Below are 23,506 nucleotides of genomic sequence, written 5' to 3'. Positions count from 1 at the left end.
GCCTCTGTGCGATCCATGCCCAAGAGCTGTTTAAAAGCATAAGAGAGTTAATATTTTTGGATGAGAATATTTTTATAGTGCATACAAGTTTTGAAAGTTGCAAACTTTATAGAAGAATCAATGACATTGATAGTGTTGGGGGCCCTAGTAGAGTGGAGTTCAGCTTATTTCTTCTGAAGTTTATATTATTTACACTTGATGTTAAGAACCAAACTTGGCAAGATGCTGGGATCCATATGGTCAGGCTCTCAACATATTCCCCCATGAAATGTGGCTATGGACTGCGCTGGATTTATGATGGTGTAAGCAGTTCCCCTACACAGAGGACGCGGGTAGCGCTGTGGGTTAAACCAGAGAGCCTAGGACTTGCCGATCAGAAGGTCGGTGGTTCGAATCCCCATGACGGGGTGAGCTCCCGTTGCTTGGTCCCTGCTCCTGCCCACCTAGCAGTTGGAAAGCACGTCAAAGTGCAAGTAGATAAATAGGTACCGCTCCGGCGGGAAGGTAAATGGTGTTTCCGTGTGCTGCTCTGGTTTGCCAGAAGCCGCTTAGTCATGCTGGCCACATGACCCGGAAGCTGTCATGTGGCCAGCTGAGCACTGCAACCCTAGAGTCGACCACGACTGGACCTTATGGTCAGGGGTTCCTTTACCTTTTTTAAGCAGTTCCCCTACACAGAGCAACAAACTGAGGGGACTCATAATAATATTAATAATAATAATAATAATATCATCCCAGTATTTATTCAGGTATCTACTGACTGAGAAGACCAATAAAAAGCAATATTTAGGGTGCAGAACCAAATGTTCTCCTTGCGCTGGGCACCATTTTACCAATGTCTGCCCCTGGCATGGGTTTGTACATTAACAGGAGCAACAGCTCTCTCACCTTCTGTCTCTGTCTCTCTGTTTGTTCCTAACTTTGACCTATTTACAATCAAAATTTTCCCACCCAGTTGCTTTCCTAGGAGCGCAGCGAGAGAGTTAAGAAGACAGCTTGGGGAAACCACTGGGGGACTGCTTTTCTTTTCCCATTCTGCTCTGATTAGATTGTCTCATAACCACTATTTCTTCCCATCAAATACACAGCTTTTCTGGGTGGCGGTGAAGGGAGTTAGAAAGAGGCAGATCTCCCAGTTTCTTTGCTATTTTGGCCCCAATTATTCTGCCTCTTCATACTTTCCCATGGAATCTGCAGATGGTTGCTTATTTCATTGCCAAAAGATGGCAGTAGTGAGAAAAATCTCCTTAAGAGGCTTCTGTTTTGATTCCCCCCCATATACATGTACTGTCAAGGCCATGGTGTGGATATTGGGACAAAAATCCAATGCACTGGAAAGAATCTGCAAAGTTTTTCAAATATTTTGATTTACTGTTGCATAATGTGCTAAGTAAAACAATTCAGCAGTTGAACAAATTACGCAAATAGTTAATAGTGCACAAATTATATACAAACTATCCATTTGGTATATAGAGAAACATTGGTGCAAATTATGCACACGGTGTTCTCCGATTCATTCAGATATCAAGGTCTGGATTCAGCGTTCTCCGACTGCCAGCACAATGCTGCTGCACTAGCATAAGAGTGAGGATAATGACTGCAGAGTATGAAATCCAGTGCAATAGCACACTAAAGGAATCTTGTTGTGCAACTGGTTGTGCAACAAGGAGTATTGGGCTTGGCTTCCTGTGCCTTCTCTTGTGCAAATCATTCTGCTATTGTAAGCTACGACGTAACAGGTAAAGGTAAAGGATCCCTGGATGGTTAAGTCCAGTCAAAGGCGACTATGGGGTTGCGGCACTCATCTCGTTTTCAGGCCGAGGGAGCCAGCGTTTGTCCACAGACAGCTTTCCGGGTCATGTGGCCAGCATGACTAAACTGCTTCTGGCACAACAGGACACCGTGACGGAAACCAGAGTGCATGGAAACGCCATTTACCTTCCTACCACAGTGGTACCTATTTATCTACTTGCACTGGCATGCTTTCAAACTGCTAGGTTGGGAGGAGCTGGGACCAAGCAATGGGCGCTCACCCCGTCGTGGGGATTTGAACCGCTGACCTTCTGATTGGCAAGCCCAAGAGGCTCAGTGGTTTAGACCACAGAGCCACCCACCCCTGTCACACAGTGCCACCTCCATTGACTAGTATACCACTACGGGACTTTAGCTTAGCACTACGCTAAATAATTCTTCATGTCTACAAAAGGAATAGTTTTCAGTGATCAGGTATCATAGAGGGAGGGACAATAGCTCACAGTTAGAACATGTAGTTGGCTTGCAGAAAATCCCAGTTCCAGGTCTTGACCTCTCCCGTTGCAAGGATTAGCAGGTGATGGGAAAGACCTCACTACCAGTCAGAGCAGGTGATTCTGGGCTAGATGAACATAGGTATAAGGCATCTTCCTACGTGCCATTTAGTAAAGTTTGTAAGCAAATACTGTGATAGAAACTTGAGCTTGGAAACTGGGATAGCTCAGTACGTAGGGCATGAGGCTCTTAATCTTAGAGTTGTGGGTTCGAACCCTACATTTGGCAAAAGATTTCTGTATTGCAGGGGACTGGACTAGATGACCCTCATGGCCCCTTCTAACTATGATTCTTTGATCTATGATCTTCCTGGGAATACTATCTGAACCCTCTATCTAGGTTCCTTGCTGACTATGGGGTGTGCTAGATTTCCCTACTGTTGACTGGTAATCAACAGGAATATAGTAACAGTGTCTCTGAGCACAAGAAGTGCATCCTTACCTTATCTCACTCACTCACTCACTCACTCACTCACTCACTCACATGCATGAAGGGCTTACAGGAAATATTGCAAGACTTTCTCCTATTCCCTGCACTTCTTTTTTAAAATAAATTTTCATTTTTATAACCTTTATTGTAATACACTTGATGTATTTTGCATGTTTTCAAACTATCTTTAGTATTTTGCATGTCATTGTGTTATATATATGTTGTTTCTTTTAGGATAATCTTCTGCATGTCTTCTATTCCTTCTTCTCTTCCTAAATCTACTAAAGTGTACACTGCAGCTTTTTCTATTATACTACCAGAGCCCTGCCGGATCCAATCAAAGTTCTGTCTAGTCCACCATCCTGTTCCATACAGTGAAGTCCATAAACAAGGCATCTGAGAAGGAATTCAGCATCATGTTCTTCTGATTGTTCTGTCAACCCAAGCATTTTACTTTGCCAGACAGAATGATCTTCCCACTCCTCCCTTCGCCCTGTTCCAGGGTCTCTCGCACCCCTCCAGAGCCAATGGGGTGGGGAGGAGAGGTTGAAAGCCTCATTGCACAAGCAGAAGTCCTTGTGCAGGGCTTCCACTGGTGAGACTCATTAGTTGAATCCCACCCTCCCAGAGAATATTCCTCTTCCACTGTTGTTCTCAGCAGCTGGTACACAGAGGCCTGTTGTCATCATGATTAGTAGCCGTTGTAGCTATATTTTTCCTTAATTTTCTAATTTCCTTTCAAAGCCATCTAAATTGGTGGTCATCACCACATTTTGTGGTAACTAATTCCCTAGTTTAACTGCGTACTATTTAATTATTCAATCAGTTATTGTGCTTATATCCCAAAGAGCTCAAGGCGGTGCACATGGTTCTCCCCCTTCTCATTTAATCCCCTTTTACTGATGCACAACATAAGTCTCACCCAAATTTATGATTATCTAGAATCATAGAACGGTAGAGTTGGAAGGGACCTAGATTAATATATTTATATATTGACCAATGAACTAGAATTCCTAGTTGTGAGGTATTCCTTTCTCCTAGTTCTTTCTCTCTGTATATAGCAAATGTATATTCTCCATTTTCTTTGGGCTGACTCTGGATCCATTACAGTGCAGATAGAGAAGTACAGAGTGATTTCATTTTCATCTTTTTTTTTTTTTAAAAAAAAAATCCTTTTCCTTTGCATTGAATAGTGTCATCTATAGTGTCGCGTTTAACGTTGCATCTGCTTGCGGTGTTCTTACGGATGGAATTTCATTGTTCAGGACTGTGGGAGTGCAGAATTCCTCTATAACATAGTATGCCAGTGTCTATAGTACCCTCAAAGCCACTGACTCCCCACTGTCACCGATCTTCCAGCTTCTTCAGTCTTTCTGTGTGGAGCTAATTGGTTCCCCAGGCTTCTGTTGCCCCCTGTGCTCATGTCAGTGGCTGTTTTTCTCTGTTGATGCACTCCATGTATCTCTGTGTGTGCTGTATTATGAACTTCATGTAGAGGACTTCAGAACACATTCATAATATTTGTATGACTGTGGTTTTTATTGCATACCAGTCTTTTGTTATGGCTTTTATGACCTAATGTTTGCCTGAGAGAGCCTCCGTGCACCAGATGGCTGTGTTAGTTCTCAGTCACACACCCCCCCACACACCAATTGTGCCCCTTTGGCAAGGGTAGATTTGTGTACTGCACTCATGACTGCTCAGCCATTGTGAGCTAGGCCACTCTGGTGTGCTTATGCGATTTTGTTGGTGCAATTATGCCTTATCCTGGCAAAGTACAAGCTTAATAGTAGCAGCTGTTTCAAATCATTTCTCTCCCCATCTTACCCTTTCCTTTGCTATTTATTTTAATATAGTTTTTAAACATTGAATATAAAACTGAATATGGTGCCAGTATGAAATCTAAATGGTATTACAGTGTAACAGCAGATAGGGACATTTGACAGGGGAAAGGGTGAGTGGGAAGGTTTGAATAAAGTAATGCGGCAAACTGAATGGTAAATAAATATCAAAAGTATAAAAGCTAGTGGAACCATACATATAGGGGAAAAGTTGATAAAGACATTTTAAAGACACTAAATGAAAAAATATTTTGACTTTCTTTCTTTCTTTCTTTCTTTCTTTCTTTCTTTTGGGATGTGTGTGTGTATGTTTGCCAGTGCCCTGTCTGAAGACCAAGGGGAAGCAACATCCCATATATGCTTTAGAAAAAAGGCTGCCTGTGGAGTCAGTAATGTGTGCAGCGATCTTCTCCATGATCATAGCATCCCAAATATGAACAAACCAGCCACATATGGAAAGTTAATCCTGTTGATTTCCATTGTGCAGCTATTTGGGACAGCAAATCAAAGAAAAACAATTATGTCTTTGAATAGTCTTGAAACATCCACATAGTCAAACACTTTAATTAATGGATCAGGTGAAATTCTGTAACCTGTAACAGTGCAGGTGTTCTCAAGACAAACCTGAGAGGAAAACAGGTTCTTTTATATCCACATTTCCCCAGCAAACCTTTATACACTTACCTGGGGGTACGTTTCCATTGGACATGAGGGGCCAGATTCAACTAACAGGTTCTATTAGCAGAAGCCTGAACAAAGACTTGAGCTACCACAACAGGGCTTTCTCCATCTCCTCCCCCATGTCCTCCCCAAATTGGCTCAGGGTGGCAGTGGGGGGAAAAACCCCAGAAGAGCATGTGGGGAAAGGAGAGGGGAGACAGTGGCAAGCAGATTGCTCCATCAGTGCAAGCGTTGCAGCAGAGATTTAGGACCAGAGTTTTCCTTCTCTTACATGAGCTACCTTGCCAGGTTGATGAGCCCCATCTGCCCCTTACTTCCCTCTACAACACGTGCAGAAACCACCTTATTGACCATTGGATCGACGATTAGTCTCATCCATTCAATCCTCTGGAGCCTGTTTTCACATGCAGCCGAAGTTCCTAAGTCACCAAGGGTTGAGACCCATCAGCTACCCTGATCTGGCTGCTGTTGCATGCTGACATCTGCTAGGAGCCACAGGGAAGGGCTGAGTGCAGGGTGGGGACCAAAGGTGGACAAACTACCCCAGAAGGAGCACGGCAGGTAGTACCAGAAGTACTACCTCTCCCCTAACACCCCATTAAAAAAGATAGAAAAGTAGATGGAGCTACTTTAGATTTCCATTTATCCCAGACTGATAGAGCAGCATGAACAAAAGCATTTCAACATTGGGAAGGTCTAGAACCAAAGCAAAGCCAAATTAATCTTTCCAGACTGGAAATATTATAAATATTATATAATTGCCCCCCCCCCAATATCCCAACCCTATAGAAAAAGTGAATTCTTCAGTAGCCCTCTGCTGTTTTCCTTGGATAACTTTAATACTGACCTATCCCTCCATTTCACAAAACCGAAATTGTGTGTTCAGTTATTTGGCTTTCTCAGGTTTGCTATAAAGCAAAGGCTTTGTAGAATTGGATTAATTCAAATCTTTGCGTGTTTTAACATGCTAAAGCTACAGACTTAACGTCTCTAGTAGGAGAGAAATCTCTTGCCTCAGAGAGGGAGAGCCAATGTTGGATTTCACCACTACCACCTCTGTGGCCCTCTTGACCAAAACAGCCCAAAAGGTTGGGAACAGTTCAGGCATGTGGTGCAGGAGAACTGATGAAGGCTCAGCTCCAATGCCTTGTCAAGTTCTCAGATCCCAGACATACCACCATATCCAAGAGAAATCTATGCTCGCTCTGCCAGGCTGGTCAGCAAACCTGTGGGGTTCGCAGAGCACGTTGTGACACTGCCAGATAGAGCATATGTTTTTGCTATTTTAAATTGTAAAACACAAAGCTGAACATAAATAATCATCTTTGTGCTTTAAAAAAACAACATTTATTTTCTCATTAAATGGATGCCTGGGTTGATTGATAGGATAGGGATGAGCAAGCTTTGGCTAGGATGTACTTCTGTTGATAAAACTAATAACAATTCATGAGATGTATTGTCAAAGATAATGTTGGCGGTACTATAGAATATGAAATGTTGTGGGATTATTATTATTTTTAAAAAAACCTACACTGTTGGAATTTACTAAATAAGTTTTTTTTACTAATGAAATAGCACAGTGTTGGTTTTTTTAAGTGCAAGCCCTCATAGTTAAAGATATAAAACGGCAATTCCATGGTTGTATAGCACGACATAGCTCAGAGCTGAGATTAGAGAAACCCTGTAGAGTGGGTAATACTTGAGGGCATCTACAACTAGAAAAGTATGTGAATTTAGGCATGGGAGGAAGGAAGGATCTGCTTTAAATTTAGTGTAGGGTCACTGAATCTTAATGATAGATTAAATAGGGGAGGTGGAATAATGAATAGGGGTATGCAGTGTGTAGCACTAATACTAGAAGTCTATGCTTTGCAGTGGTTATTTAATGTCTTTTCCCATATGTTTCTGAATAGAGCAGGTTATGGCAGGGATGAGCTAAGGAATAGCTTTGTTAGTGAATAGTTTAAATGGAAGTAATTTTTTTAAAAAGAATTCATTCTATGAATATAGTAAGACAGCTTGTTAGTCGCTTAATAGGACAATGTAAGAATACTTAATACCACAGACTTTAATGTTCATTATGAAGTATATTTATAATTAGGTGTAATCTGTATGAGAATGTGTGGTGGAGTTAAACGCTTTACTCTTACAGATAATAATAGATAGTTCTAGCTCTGAAAACAATAGACCTTGTCGTTTAAGTTTATTTTTATAACCTTGGTTACAGTTGCGCTAAATTCCAGCTATCTTGTGGAAGTTAAGGATCTGACAAAAGTAGACTGAAAATTAGAAGGGAAAAGGCAGCATTATTGAAATATTGGCTAGCAACGAGTCTATGTACATGTAGTACATGTCAATGGTGTTTGTATGAGCAGTGCGTTTGTTTATGGTTTATCACATATTAATAGCTTGCGTGGGCATGTAAGAGTGTGAGAGGGTGATGGGAATGGCCACTCAGAAACAACTGTGCACAACCTCCCCCGTACTTTTAGATGCTATTTATGAACCTACTAATTTAATATTACTATTAAATTATCATACTGTATTAAAGACAGAACCTAAAATTTGATGGGGAAATCTCTGAACACTTGAACTATTGAACATCTGTGAATGTTCATTTGAGATTTTTCTAGAGAATGAGAATAAACCTCTGCTTGGAATGGCTTGTTTTGGCATTCTCTGCTTCATTATTATCTTGGCTTATTCCAGACACAAATTAAACTGCTCAGTCAAATAATCTCTCAAGGTCGTTTTTCCCTAACCTCACATACTTGATCTTACTTGAGAGCCTCTGAGTGTTTTCTGCTATGAGGCTCAAAATTTCTCTCAAGTGTTCCACTCCACCACAGTGGTTCAGCTACCTTTGAAAAGCTTGGGATAAGTAAGGGGTGATGGAACATTTGGTCCTCAGGCTATCTTAGGAGAGCTACTCCGATCCGTTCTACACTTGAGGTCCTACATGATGTCAGGTGTGGGGCAGAGAAGGGAGGGCAGGGCTTCAGAGGAGCAAATGGGAGCTTTAAGTGGGTTCCCAATTCCTCCTTTGCTGGAAAAAGGTGTGCTTCCAACCATCCACCTATTGATCTGAAAGAAGGAGATGTGGTTTCCATTTGATAGAAACTGCTTCTTCCTCGCAGAACTGCTCTTTGAAGCAGCTTCCCTTGCTGATCTGTTCAACTTACGATGTCCGAGGTTGAAAGAATCAGGGAAAGAATCAGGGTGGGGTGTTCACCTGTTCCCCATGCTGCTTCCCGCATTGCTGCTGTGGGAAGCAGAGATAAGTCCTTCTCCTGGTTTAGTCTGAGCCCTAAAAAGATTATAATTCAAGGACAGTCAGACAGAGAGATACTGTCTACATTTTTGGAAGAGATGCACAAAGGTTATCTAACTTCTTGTTAGAATGAAAGTACCCCTAGCATTTCAGGTGTCTCCCATTCCTCAAAACAGTCAGTCAAGCCTTTTTCAATTTGGTTCATAGCTGATCTTTGTATGTTGTATCTGCAATCGGGTGGTTAAAGGAATGGCAAAAGGATGGATTTATCCACTTCTTCACTGTATGTTTATACCAGTGAACTGGGGATCCTCATGTATGTTAGTGATGGTGTCAGGGAATCTGGATATAAATTTTTATTCAGCATATTGTTACCCACTTGTGTGGTAGTTAAGTTACTGAATCAAACTTAAATTTGTTTGTTTTCACCCTTTTTTAAATTAAAAAACAAACACAGAGTGTTACAGTCAGTTCCTTATCATGCAATGTGGAATGGACATACTGTACTACTCAGCTCTATTAAGCCCCAAGTTAGAGTGTAGAGATGCAGCAAAAAATCTTAGGCCAGCCTGATTCCACTAAAATTGTTTGCTGGAATTGGGTTTGGTTGGCTCTTCAGTCACTCATTGACCAGATCTCTTGTTCCAAGGCTCTTTTAAACTGTGTGACAACCTCTAATTATAATTCCTGGGTCACTTCTCTTGCATGGTGACTGGAAACATACCATGTTGACCTGCATCACAAGTACACGGAAAGTAAAACTATACATTCAAACCTTGTTTGTCAAGCATAATCCGTTCTTGAAAATTGTTCGACTTCCGAAATGTTCGACGGCCGAGGTGCGGCTTATGATTGGTTGCAAGAGCTTCTTGCACCCAAGTGGAAGCCACATCGGATGTCCAGATTCTGAAAAACATTTGAAAACCAGAGCATTTGGCGTTCGGGAGCTGAAACATTTGAAAATGGAGCTGTTTGAGAACTGAGGTATTGCAAGGCAGGATTACTTAAGATGTGCTCTGTTTGTCAGCATTTCAGTTTTTATCTATAAAGTGTGAGACCTCATTTTATAATGTAAAATCAATGAGATGATAGTTTAAACTATTCATAGCAATTTAGATGCTGCAGCGCTATACCATTGCTGCAATCAATGCAATATCACTACAGTATTTTTGTCCAGGTTTTACAGAAAAGCTTTAATGCCTGTTGCAGGGGATGATCTTATGGTCTTTTAAACATTTCATATATATATATATTTATAAATAAACTTTCTAGCTCCAGGGATTCAGATCATCCAACAACTCTTATGTTACCAGTATTGCAGCCAATAAACACAATTTGAATGCCCATAGACAAAGGAACACACACTGCAGGCTTACGCCAAACTGCTGGCCCATACTTTGTCAAGCTGGAAAATGTCACCATATGTGCCAAAGTATCTGGCCCTTCCAAACACATGATAAACAGCTAAGTGTCTCCAAACATGTTCATTCACTGTCAACATTAAGAATTGTGTAGTTTGTTCTCATTTCAGCTCTAGCAAAACCTTCTGTTGCACCTGCTGAGTTATTGTGGTAACTCTACAAGATTTGAGAACAGTATTATAGACAGCATTCTGTGGTTTCTTTATCTGTTAAGCATTCAGCTTATCTTCTTTCGGGAGTTTGTCACGTGTAAGTATTGGTAACTCCTAGCATCTCTTGCTACTAATGAAATGCTTGGCCTTTCACCTAAGAACATGGAGAGGATTTGAGAGGATCGTGAATTTGGAACATAGTCAGCATTTTCTCCCTTTTATATAACCTTTCCTAAGGGAAAGGGAATATGGAACCCCTTGCCACTGTGTATCAGGTGCTGATGGTCTCCATTTGGCTACTGTGGAAAATGGTATGCGGTCTAGTATAAGGACTCCTCTTCTGTTCTGCTGTAAGTACAATCAGCAGATATGATCCACTGTACCAAGGAATGCTGGAAACTCACACTGAGCCTTTGGGCTGTGACAACATTTTTATTGCATACTGAAATACCATTTATATTAGGTTGATGGATATCAAGGCATGGCTGCTGGGCATGTAGTAGGTATTGCCTGATATACCGATTTATTCTTACTCTGATATATTCTCATACTTCTTTTGTTTCTTAGAAGTAGTGAGGTCATCATCTTCCAAGATCATAATGACCACTCACATTATACAGAGCTTATAACCCACCTACTCTCAGCAGCCAGAAGCCTCATAGCCAGACCCTGGAGAGACTTGTCAGGAGTAAACATGGACCACTGGCATCAAATTGTATGGGAAATGGCCCTACTAGAAAAGCTAACCAATAAACTGAAACTGACACAGGGACAAATGGAAGAGGATGCCTTCACCTCAGTATGGCTCCCCTTTATCACATACACAGTCCAGCAAGACAACAACAAGAATCCACCAACACCATACGAATCATTCTGGCTTACCTGACCCAACAATCCCCCCGTCACAATGCAAACAAACCCCACTGCAGCCAACCACTGACAACCAACTTCACTCTGTCCTCCAATACCTCTCACTACCATGTAATAAACGAATAGAAAGAGAACCCACCCACTTGACGCTGGCACAAAACCCCACACGTACACTGCACTCCTCTCCCCACCCCCTTCTGCCCCAAACTTAATATTGTACTCAACAATAATATCTCACAACAAATGTAACTAATTTGTAAGAGAGACAGTACTACCTGAAAAAAGAGAGAAAGCATGTACTTTTCTAAACCAAGAAAATATTTAATAAAAAGAAAATTTAAAAGAAATAGTGAGGTCGCGAGCAAAGAACCTCAAAAGGATCAAGAAAGTTGGTTGTTTTTAAGAAAGCTGTCTTTCTATTTTTGTGCCTCCCAGTGGATCAAGAAGATTCTCTCAATTTTTATTTGACTTTGAGGGCTTTCTCCTATTGCTCCCTTTGAGATACCAGGGATTGGCACCAGAAAGCTACTGAAGGCTGGATGAAATTGTAGCCAAGAAAATATTCTTTGGAATGAATGAGGGCCAAACTAAAGGTGGGGCAAGAGATGTTGTGTATGGTACTGTGTGAATTCCCCTGCAGGGCAAACAGCATCTTGGGAATGATTTCCTCCAGATCCAGACCCCTGTCTCCTGCTGGTTTATAATTAAAAAGAGTGAGAACAAAATAGGGGAGATCCTATTCACCCTAACTTCACATGTATGCTAATAACGTATGAGCTGATGGAGGCTGACCAGGAATGAGATCTTTGAGTTGTGGCAGAAAATTTGATAAAGATACCAGCCTAGTTTGTGGCAGCTGTAAAAAAAGAGAATCATTAGGATTTTCTAATGAGAGGGAAAGGGTTTGGAGAAAGAGAGGGGGACAGAGCAAGAAAAGGAGAAAGTTAAAGTGGGGCTAGTAATCAATGAATATATCTATATATCTATATCATCTATATCTATATAGATATAGATATAGATATAGATATATAGATATAGATATATAGATATAGTTAAAGGGAGGCGGAGTGAGGAAGAGAGAGAAAAATATAGAGAAGTCCAAAATTATTATATTTTCTTTAAAAAAATCAGAACTGAGAAAAAATGTCAGAGTTGAGTACCATAGTGCATATGGGGCTGAAGTGGGTCCTTGATGTGGAAAAGCTGGGGGGAAAAATGTCTTGCAATAATTTTTGGTCTTTTGTTTGTCTTGCATGCTGCAGTCCTATGCACACTTCCATGAGAATCACATTGAACTTAATGGGACTTAGTTCTGATCTAACAAGTAAGGATTTCACAGGAAAATACCCTTGTTGTTTTTCAGCACTGTCCTTTACCCTTTACAAGTGTAACCCTAATCATGTTTACTCAGTGTGTTCAGTGATATATACGTCTTTGCAAATGAGTTTTCAGTTTCAGCCTTAGACAGTATCTTCACAAACCTGAGTAAAGTGGCATTAACACATGCACACAATCTTAGGCTTTCTCTCTTTCTTACTCTATCTCAGAAAGAATCCTTGGAACCCACCTGTTCTGTAATACAATCCCGCGTCAATGACCCCTCATCACTCCATTTGTCTGTTGTATTGATCTGTTTGTTTTCCAATGCTGCTGCAGGTGCCCTTAAACAACAAGTCTGTTGGGGGCAGGACATGTGATATTTGAAAGACAGAGACATCCCGGTATACGTCACAGTGCAAACCGTGTTGTTCCATTGATGATAGTAAAATAATGCCGTATGTACAAAACTGATAAAGCTGCTCAGGTATTAGTTTGCTCTTGTTCTTAATTGGCTTACATGATAGGAGATGATATTGGATTTCTTGATTCAATATCATCTTATATCCTAAGAAACAGGTATTTGGCATTATTATTACAATTATTATTATTACTAGAAGATATATTCATTTGGCATTTTTTGAAGTTTTCCACAGTGTTTATCAGAGAGCCATTTAGACTTGATATTTTTTATTATATTTCCCAAAATGAAGTACTGCAGAACGCCATTTTCAGAGCAACTTACTAGTTTCTTGTGCTAGGATGTTTTTGTGGAAAAAAATCAGTATTAAGAGGAAATGAATATTGAATAAATAAAATTAGGACCATTGAAGGTTTGAATTTTCAATTTCAAGGTGTTGGAGAGTATAATTTAATATTGAATTGTTTTAAAATAAGAGGCTAGATAGAGTATTGATACCCCAAATATGGCATTACTTCTTGAAAATATAAGTTCTGCTCCAAATATGCATACCAAAATGCTGTTGTGGTCAATTCTAACTCCCCTTGAAATTCCCACATTCAGAATGTTAGCAATAACCCCATTGCTAACATTGAAAAGGGACTAATAAAATTGTAGTCCCTTTCTCCAGTTGCTATGTCATCACCTTTCTGGGTAAAAATGCTTTATTTTATCACGTTAGACTCTGGTGCATAGGGCAGATGGGAGTTGTGGTCCAGCAAAATCTGGAGGGCACTGTGATGACTACCTATGCTCTAACTCAGGGATGTCCAACAGGTCAGTCGCGATCTACTGGTAGATCCCCATGAGGTTTTGGTAAATCGTGGTCAATTTCTGACTCCTGCCACGCCCCTTCACCCTGCCATCCATTGTTGAATGATCTCTGGAAGCTTTCTCTGTGCTGATCCATAGCGATCTTTTTGTGAGTGACTTTACCTGTTTGTGTCTTGCCTTTAACCCCCCCAAAAAATGGAACTTCCCCCCCAAAAAGCCTTTTTTGTAACCCCCCAAAAGCAGGGTCTTTCTCCCCCCTAAAAAAAAGCTCAACAAGTTTAATAACTCATTAGGATGGCATGCATATTTGTGGTATGACAAGGTAAGGACTCACAAAATGTTCAAAAACCATATTGTCAGAAAAGCAATATTTATGGTCTGGATAAAATATAAAGACTTATTAGAAGGTAAGACCCCGAGGTGGTTATCACCAGTGGAGGCCAAGGCCCGAAAAACCCCCAATATGGAGGCCGGCTGGCTGAAATATGGGGAAATAATAGAGAAAATTGGAGACAATTGAAGTTACAGAGCTATGAAAAACTAAAGAATAAGGTGCAAGATTGGTTTCATTATGCTCAAATTCAAGAGGTTTTTAAGTTGGATAAAAAAACAGGATTCCAGGTGGAAAAATCGAAACTAGAGACAGAACTGTTAGAACCAAAGACTAAGGTACTTTCGAGAATGTATAACTTGCTGCTTAAATGGAACACTCAGGATGAGACAGTCAAATCAGCCATGATAAAATGGGCTCAAGATATTGGGTACAACATTATGTTTGAAGACTGGGAAAGGTTATGGACCACTGGTATGAAATTTACGGCATGTAATGCCTTGAAAGAAAATATTATGAAAATGATATACAGGTGGTACATGACCCCAGTCAAGCTTGCTAAGATATATCATCTGTCTGATAATAAATGTTGGAAATGTAAGGAGGCTGAAGGGACATTCTTTCACCTCTGGTGGACCTGTCCAGAAGTGAAGGCCTTCTGGGAAATGATCTATAATGAGTTAAAAAAGGTGTTTAAGTACACCTTCCCTAAGAAACCAGAGGCCTTCCTCCTGGGCATTGTCGGCCAGAAGGTGTTAAAGAAGGATAGAACTTTTTTTATGTACGCAACTACAGCAGCAAGAATTCTCATCGCAAAATACTGGAAGACACAAGATTTACCCACACTGGAAGAGTGGCAGACGCAATTGATGGACTATATGGAACTGGCCGAAATGACTGGCAGATTTGGGAGAAGAAGCAATGGAGGAGGATTGCAAAAAATTTAAAGATTATTTACAAAAATTTTATAAGTTATATGAATGTTAAGATTTCGCATGATTTGGAAAATTTAGCTCCAGCAATAAGATTTGATGGTATGGGAAATTAAGTTATATTAATGAAGGGATTAATGTTTAAAATAATATTACATATGTCTTTAGAGTAAATTGACAATAAGTATTTTAAACTTAAAATATAATTATTTGAAAGAACAAAAGAATGCACGAAACAAGGTTATAATTTGCTGATATTTTTATTGCAAAGAACGCACGGTGAGGGAGACGTGGGGAAGTCCGGTGGGTTATGGAAAAATGTTTTGAAAAGATGATTTTCTTCTTTTTTCTTTTTCTTTTCTGTTATTTCTTTGTATATCTGACTCTGTATCTATATCTGGAAAAAAAGTAATAAAAAATATTTTTAAAAAAACACAAGTTTGAGCTGAACCCCCCAAAAAAGCTCAAAAATGGAGGTAGATCACTGCCGGTTTTTAATTCTAAAAGTAGATCGCAGTCTCTTGAGAGTTGGCCACCCCTGGCTGATGCCTCATATCTCTCTCTCTCTCTCTCTCTCTCTCTCTCTCTCTCTCTCTGTGTGTGTGTGTGTGTGTGTGTGTGTGTGTTTGGAGAAGCATGTGTCTAGAATGCACTAGTGTTCCATCCAGATAAAGTTTACACCCTCTACTTTCATTTCTGGAGCAAATTATTCTTTCATTCATTTCATTGTTTTAGATGGTGAAAATCATGTAAGGGATGAAAAATATTCAAATGCAATCTTCTTGAACACTCTTTCTGAAGCCCAACTGTAGCAGCACCACCAAAGCATAATGACTTGGATCTTAACTTTCGTTTTATGAACAGAAATAATTCCCTTTACGCACTGTTTCCTGTTTGTGGAATCTAGTGATTATCTGTGTACATTGGAGAGTAGATAGAACTATTTTTTTATTTTATGTTCTGGGGTCTGTGTATCCTATGGGCTTGCTGTCTCTGATTCTTAGGGTACGTCTCTCTCTCTCTCTCTCTCTCTCTCTCTCTCTCTCTCTCTCTCCTTCTGCTAGATGACTGTCACACCCTATTGGCTTCTCTGGCTAAATTTGAGAGAGCATTCAACATATATCTGTGGCCTGGTTCACACGTAACACTAAGCCAAACTCCTAGATGCTTTGCTCCTTCCTTTTTTTTCTTTTTTTGCTGCTGAGTTTAGCCACGGTTTGGCTTAGTAAGTTGTCAGAACATGGGCTTGTGGTTTAGCTTTCTCCATACAAACCACAAGCTGTAACCATTGGGTTCCTTGTGTTTTACAGCTTGTGGTTTTCTGAAAGGGCTTAGCCATGAACCCAGGTTTGATCAACACAACACAAAGCCAAACCTTGCTCTTCCCCAGTTTTACTGCTGAGCTAAGTGGCTGCAATCTCCTCTCCAGGAACTTGCACATTTGTTTGTTTGTGCTAAGTTTGGCTTAACATTGTGTGAGCTGGACCCCTGATCTATGTGGCATGTATTCTCTAGGCCCAGAGTTCTTTATAGTTCCTGCTGAAATTGTGTTTGTTCATGTTAAGCCATGGTATCTGTCCTCTTACATTACAAGTCCTATAGTTGTTGGCACAAGCTCTCTCACTCAGTCTTCTACTGCTCTAACACTGCTTCTGATTGGCTCCAGAAAATCTCTCAAGATTTTACAATATCTTGATACCACATATAGAAACAGGCAATAGGTTTTCACAAACTCCTTCAAGCATGATCTATGTTGGGGAACCTGTGGCCTTCAATATATTGCTTAACTACAGTTCTTATCACCCTTGACCATTGGCCATGTTAGCTGAAGCTGATGAGAGCACAGGAATATCAGAAGGACTGTGGATTCCCCATCGCGATCTACAGTTTTACCCCATTATTAAGCTTGCCCATCCTCACCACCCTCCATTCAGACCACCAAGCCCAAGTAAAGTCTCTCCCTGCCTCCATGTTTGAGAGCTGCTTAGATACATATGGGCATTCAGTCTATGTAAAATATCCCCAGTACAGAATGTATATTTTCATATTATATAAATAAATTTTAAAATCTGTTTAGAGACAGATTTTTAAACAATTACACCATTGTTGCATCACTGGGAAAGCAGACTTTTTTTTTAACATACTGTGGTTAGAGAAGGAGACTGACTTTGGCATCTTTTCAGAACCCATTTGTGAATATAGCCTCAGCAGTTTGTTTAATCAAACATAACCCTAATACATTTTACATGGTACCTCCCAGCTGAGGCTGGTCTCTAACAACTAGTGTATTCTGCAACGAGTTGCTCAACAGATGTCATTCTGGTTGAATAATGAAGCAGAATACTTGTGCGTTGGCTAACGTTACTCGAACTTTGATCACTTTTGTTCAGCACATCAGTCTGGCATTGTGCTTTATACCAACATAACACTATAACCAGAGCATGCCTTTCAGGCTTAGAATAGCAAAGGAATGTTATTGAAATCAGTGCAGTTACAGATGAGTGAATGGAAAAAGGAGAATACTGTTTATTTCATAATACTGTGGTGTTGTACTTTGGAATTAGAAAGGAATGTAAGGAATCCAACTCCAGATTTTAGTTATTTTTACTTCACAGGCTTTTTGGAAAGAAAACTTTTGCTTCATTCAGCTTATGTGGCTGCTTTAGTATTTAATGTTAGTCAACAAAAATCTTAGTTTTTGAGACTGATGAAATATTCATAATTATTGAAATGAAGTGTATCATGTTTGTTGCTGTGATAGAAAATATTATTTTGCGCTTTATGCATTATTTCTAGACTTGCCAAAACTAACAGATATTTTAGAAAACACAGCATAAGATTATTATATTTTGGAAACCAATTTGTATTAGTTGTCAGCTGAGGTGGGATGTGCATATTATAAATAAAATAACAAATTTACTCATAGCTGATGGGTAGATCTGCCACTGTCACCAGAGAAAGTGGGCTCCATTGACTTCTGTGTGTGTATATCTATATATAGATATAGATGATATAGATATACCATATTTTTACGTGTATAAGATGAGGTTTTTTTTGCTAAAAAACATTAGTAAAGAATTGGGGGGGGGGTCATCTTGTACATTGAGCTTCCTCAGCTACCTCTCCTTGCCCTTCTTTCCTTTTTTCCCTCTTCCCCTCTCAAACTCCCACCCTGCCCCCAGCCCGCTCACCACCTTCCTCAGCTCAGTTTGCTCGATGGCATGGCCTGACATAGAGCGGCCGCTGCCTTCCCCCGGCTCTTCCTTGGCATCCTGCTTGGGAGCCTGCTTCCCCACAGAAGCAGCTGCCACCGAGGGGGAGCGTGTGCTGCCCCAGTTGCTGCCTTTGCTTCTGCATCACGGTGAACTGCATGCACCTCATGCTGGAAACTTTGAGGGTGATCGCCCCCACCCCCAAATATCAACAACTTGCCACCACCCATTATCCAGATTTGCCCTTCTGTTTTAGGGTTTCATTTCCTTAATTTTGGGTTCAAAAAATAGGGCTTATCTTATACATGGGGGTGTCTCATACATGGAAAAATATGGTAGATAGACTCGCAGTCCATGAGATACACCACTGTGACACCGCCACCATCTGTTCCAGGTCCAAGTTTTACTATGGAAGCCTTGCAGTGTATACATGGTCGTTTTGCCTATTAAGTCCCCGGTTGGCTGGGAGGCACAGGGTGTTCTTGGCATAACAGCGTAAGTTTGGCAGGCCCCTGGCAGGGACCCCCACCAGCTTAGCCATCCAAGGCTTGGGGAAAATGTACTGGCTGCCCCCCCCATACTGCATGGGTGTGTATGTAGCTGTCAGTAGGCTTCCAATAAAAGATGGCACTTTATGTCCATTGTGTTGCACAATACTATCCAGAAAATTAAACTGCTCTGTGGTTTGGTCTAGACTCAGGCTGATGGTGGGGTGAAAGTTGTTGAGGTTCTGGTGGTATTTTCCATAATGTTAATTTCTATTTTCTAAATTGTTCGTAGTGGTCTAGTATTCTTAATATTAAAACCTAATACTGAATTTTCTTCAAATAGGTGCATTTTATTTCAATAATTACACAGGTTTCTGCAGTTGCAGAATTTCCAAGTAGTTACTTAACATTATGTATTAAAATAATGAAGAGAAGCAATATTTGTTAAAAACATATATTTGAGAGATCTTTAAGACCATACTTGAGACCATTCCAGTTGAAGAAGTGGAAAGTCAGCCTCAGCCTCAATCCTCGTAATTGCATGATACATTTTCATAATCTTCAAATCATCCTTTGAATGGGATCTGATGGAAGTTCCACAGGGGCGCTTCTCATATAATGGGTTAGAAAAAAATAAACATGCACCTAGAGCTACAGAGAACAGTAGCAGGCAGACGTAGGTGCTGCAACAAGTAGGTGTTGCAAGATATCAGTGGTCCTGAACTGTTTGTGTACAACTAGTGATTGCCTGCCATGTGGATAGTCCAGCATTGTGTACATACATCAGTAACATGAGAGAGGGCCTTCTTTGTATAGGCGTGCAGAATGTGGATTTCTCTTCTGTCCCCCTATGGCTGGCACCAACTCTGTTGAGTTTCCAGCACTAGCTGAAAACTTGCTGATTTGCTCAGACCTTTGGAGGAATTTGCTGAATTGCAGGCCATCCTGTTGATTTTAGGGTCCTGTTCTGTTGCTTTATTTTAATATGCATTTTGTTTTGATTTCAATGTAACATACTCTTGACATAACCTGTTCTGGGATTGCCTTGGCAATGAAGAGTAGGTGAGAGATATTTAAAATAAATAACTGAATACTGAACAACTTCAGTGCATTCACTTTCCCTTAATTTTGGTACATCACAGCAACAGATACTAGGACCCTGGACTGTATTTACATGGGGTGAAAAAAAATATTATGCATGTCAGTCGGTTACGGTTTACTAAATACACAGTGCCCTTTCTTCTTACGCTTGGCATTTTAAATCCATGGGAATATCTTTCAAATAACTCTGTTTAGAAGGTGGTGGTCCAGTGGATGTAGCCTTTGGCTTGGATTGTAGGTGTCTTGAATTTGGGTCCCAGTTCCCATTGAGGTCTCTGTGGTTGCCTTGAGCAAAGTGTTGTTTCTCAGCTTGAGTTCCACAGCAATATCTGAATCGCTGAACAGGATTGTTTTGAGGCTGAGTGAAATTGTTTGCACATTTTAAATGACCCTGCAAAGGATGAATAGTTTTGACAACATTACTTCGCCTAAACAATTTTGTGTTGTTTCTGTAGGTTAAACGAAACGTGTATGACCTGACTAGTATCCCTGTTCGTCATCAGTTGTGGGAAGGCTGGCCTGCTTCTGCTACAGATGATTCAGTAAGTCACAATTTACCGGTACTTCATTTTTTTAGTACATATGATGGTTTTGTTTTCAGACTCTATGGAAAACATTTCATTTTTACTATACTCCTGTGTGTATTATGTAATTGTGGAGTTGGTCCAAGCTCCTGAAGTTATATTAGTAATTCAATATTTGGTGCTTAACTGTTTGACTGATCCAGTAAAGCACTGAAACATTTATTTCATAAGCTGCTCTGAATAGGTCAATTGAAATGACCAGAGCACAGTCAGAGCACAGTCCAGGATTTCTACTGCCTGGTTTGGAAGGGGCCAGAACAGGCTGTGCGCCTACATTGTGTGGCTTGGGAGTTTCAAGTGTGCCAAGTGAGTGAGAAAGAGAAAAAGCCTCCTTTACGGAGGGGCCTTCATAGAGACCTGGCCAGCAGAAGATGGCTGACTCAGATATGGGATATGGCTTATATGGCTAAAATAACCAATAGAATAAGAGTAAGGGAAGGAAGGCACAGATGGGAGACCTCTTGAAAATGTAGCTTGTTTATTGCAACAACATGGTACAAATACTCTTAGTTCATATTACATGGGGGGCGTTTGAGCTACAAAGAATCAAATCTGTAACAGCTACGAATGCTTTTTGCTACTCTTTCCTTTTTAGTAAAATAGGAAGGGCCTTATTAGTGGATGTAAGATACACTTAATGTTGTAAGTTAACTATTGTTTTAATAAAATTTGGAGTCTTTTTAATTTTTAAAAAGGTGAAGAATAGTAGGACCACATAAATATGATGTTCTGTGACCCCCATTCAGGAAGGACAGCCAAATTCAAACAACATTTGAGCACGTGCTTAAGTACTACCTGAAATGTTTAAGGCTTCAGTTCTCTGCATACTTTTCTCTAGTCCATTTTCCAAGGTTTAAAAGTCAGTCTGTGACAGGAAGGAAATAGGACTGAAGGAACATCCTGTCTTTGCTCATCAAAAAAGGAAAAGTTTTACTATATGTGAGCTAGTCATAGGGTCCACTTTAAAAAGGCTTTTGGGATTAGGGCCATAAATCATGTTTTAATCTTACAATAACTACTGCAATGGCTGTGATTTCTTTTGCAACCTGTTGGGAAATGTGCTGTCTCCCTGCATTTAATTTATTTAATTAAATTTTTATTGTTTTTGCATCCTGAGTTCAAAGAATGGCCGCACATTGCTGCCCATTTGGCAGAACAGTGCCACACTGATATTTTCTGGGAAAGTAGCTAGTCCTTGTGTTGGAAGTAGAACTGAAGCTTTAGATAAAAACAAACATAGACAAGGTTAATTGCAACCTCTGAAATATATTGGTGTGTTGTCATCTGTTGCTATTTGAGTTAAGGCCAGAAAGGATTTGAAAACCCATGATTTCTAATCCAAATGCCAGCAGCTGTTTGGAAAACAGCCAACAAAAACATAACACCTCCTTGTAGGATAGGATGTCCAGCATGTATAAAATGCACAAATCTGTTTTTAAACTCTGTTTTAACAAGTGACAATGTTGCAGGTGATATTTTTTCTTTCTTTTCAAGTTTAATGAAACTGGTGATTGTTAAGTCATCTGCTTTTCAGGCAGACGAGTCCAGAAAGCTCCCAGCTTGAAACTACTGCAGCTGAGGCCTGTCAGCTGTGTAAACAGTTCTGAATGTGTTACTCCCAAAAATATAATTAATTTCTATCTGAAATTAAAGCCACCAACTTAATATTTATGAAGATTTAACATTAGCAATAACAGTTAGATCACTTCTCTCTCTTTTGTCATTTATAGACAATTCACTCAGAAAGTTTATCGCCTAATAGTCCCCTGTGTCAGATTCCCCCTCTTTCTTTTTTCATTCCCCTTCTTTTGGTAATAACTTAATTTTTGACAGAAAGATGTCTCAATGGTACTACCCAAGAGCAGAGATCTAACTTTTAACAAAGAGTTAAAGAAGGACTTGATTAGAATACTTTTCATTTACATTTTATGCACCATAAGAAATACTTTGTAATACCACAGGAGGTTTTTTCAGTGCAGTTCTCGTTAACCTTTGCCTTAGCAAACAGGACAACTAAATAGACTTCCAATAATTAGATTCCTGTGTAATCGAGTCTCCTATGAACCTCATAAGCTTCAATCTTCTGCATTACCAGAAATGCATCAAAGTCAAGAGCTTTTTTAAAAGCAATGTTACTGCACTTCCCTTTAGAGCAATGGCATGTTCTTCATTTGTCGTTTTAGGCTAATGACATACGGGAAACTGTAAGAGATGCCAATAACTCTTTCAATTTTTTTCTTAAATCAGTATCTAAAAGTCTACTGGTAAGGGAATGTTTTCATGCTGTAGCAATTTAACAGAGAAACAAGGATGTTGAAAGATAGCTAAGATGTTGTTTTACCTTATGAGAATGATATTTCTCCCCAGCATCCACAGAGTAGGAATAATGTTAGCACTGGGAATTTGTAATTGCTTGCTCCAATTAAAACACAGTATATGATTTTCATTTCTCCAATTTTCAGATGATCTACTTTTGGGGGGTAGGGATCTCTCTGATTGGAGCTAAAAATATTTCGCTTGCCATGATATTTCTTTTTGTTGTTTGCCACTGTCAGTCAATATGTCAGCTTAATAATGTCTGGTGCAATTAGGGTAGTGACCTCCCAACTGTCTCCAAGATGTTGTAAAGCTATTGGGGGTAAAACTATAGGGGCAGGAAATCAGTTGTACACAGTTTGTGAATACGTTCCATTAGCAGTTTGGGTTTTTAATAGAAACTATTATTGTAGTGAACATAATTGACTTAAAATGGCAACAAGAGCCACTTTACTTCCTATAGTCTCCTCAAACACTTGTGGCCACTTTAAGACCCAGGGTGGACAATGTAGGTCTACCTTCCCCAGCGTGGTACCTTCCAGATGCTTTGGATTACAAGCCCCATTAGTCTTAGCGGGCATGGCCAATGGCCAGGGATGATAGGAGTTGTAGCCCAGGACATCCGGAGGGTGCTGGGTTGGAGAAGGCTGATGTGGGACTTGTGGGCCATATCCAGACCAAGAAAGCTTTCACCAGCCTGCATGGTCAGTGAGAAATGTGGGTGACTTTCCTACATGCCATTCTACATTGCTTACACTGCCTTAAAATTACTGGAGCCCTTTGCTTCTATAGCCCTCCTAGTTGTTACAGCCCTGAAAGGGCAATGTGACTAAAAGGACTATGGGCCTGAGCCTTGTCGTCATGTATCTCCTTCTGACTTTCCTGTGTCCAGCTGTATTTTTCCCCTGTGGGATTTTTTTTTCTATTTGTGGAGATTCCATACATGATTAGAAAGTGATCTATTTTAACAGGCAAGTTCCATTCCATTTCAATAAATCAGGGTCACACAGGAGGGTGTG

The 23,506-nt window shown here is 40.1% G+C and overlaps 1 protein-coding gene across 1 annotated transcript in view; it reads left to right on the top strand.

Moving 5' to 3' along the window:
• The window catches only part of FAF1 (Fas associated factor 1), a 175,557-nt gene that overhangs the window by 65,806 nt on the left and 86,245 nt on the right, over positions 1-23,506 (top strand). The window contains exon 8 of the mRNA XM_081193170.1: positions 20,043-20,129. Within this exon, the coding sequence (XP_081049296.1) occupies positions 20,043-20,129 (87 nt within the window). The remainder of the gene's footprint in view (positions 1-20,042; positions 20,130-23,506) is intronic.

Source organism: Podarcis bocagei, assembly GCF_964188305.1.
Source record: "Podarcis bocagei genome assembly, chromosome: 5".
Taxonomy (NCBI): domain Eukaryota; kingdom Metazoa; phylum Chordata; class Lepidosauria; order Squamata; family Lacertidae; genus Podarcis; species Podarcis bocagei.
This window is presented reverse-complemented; position numbering and strand designations above follow the sequence as displayed.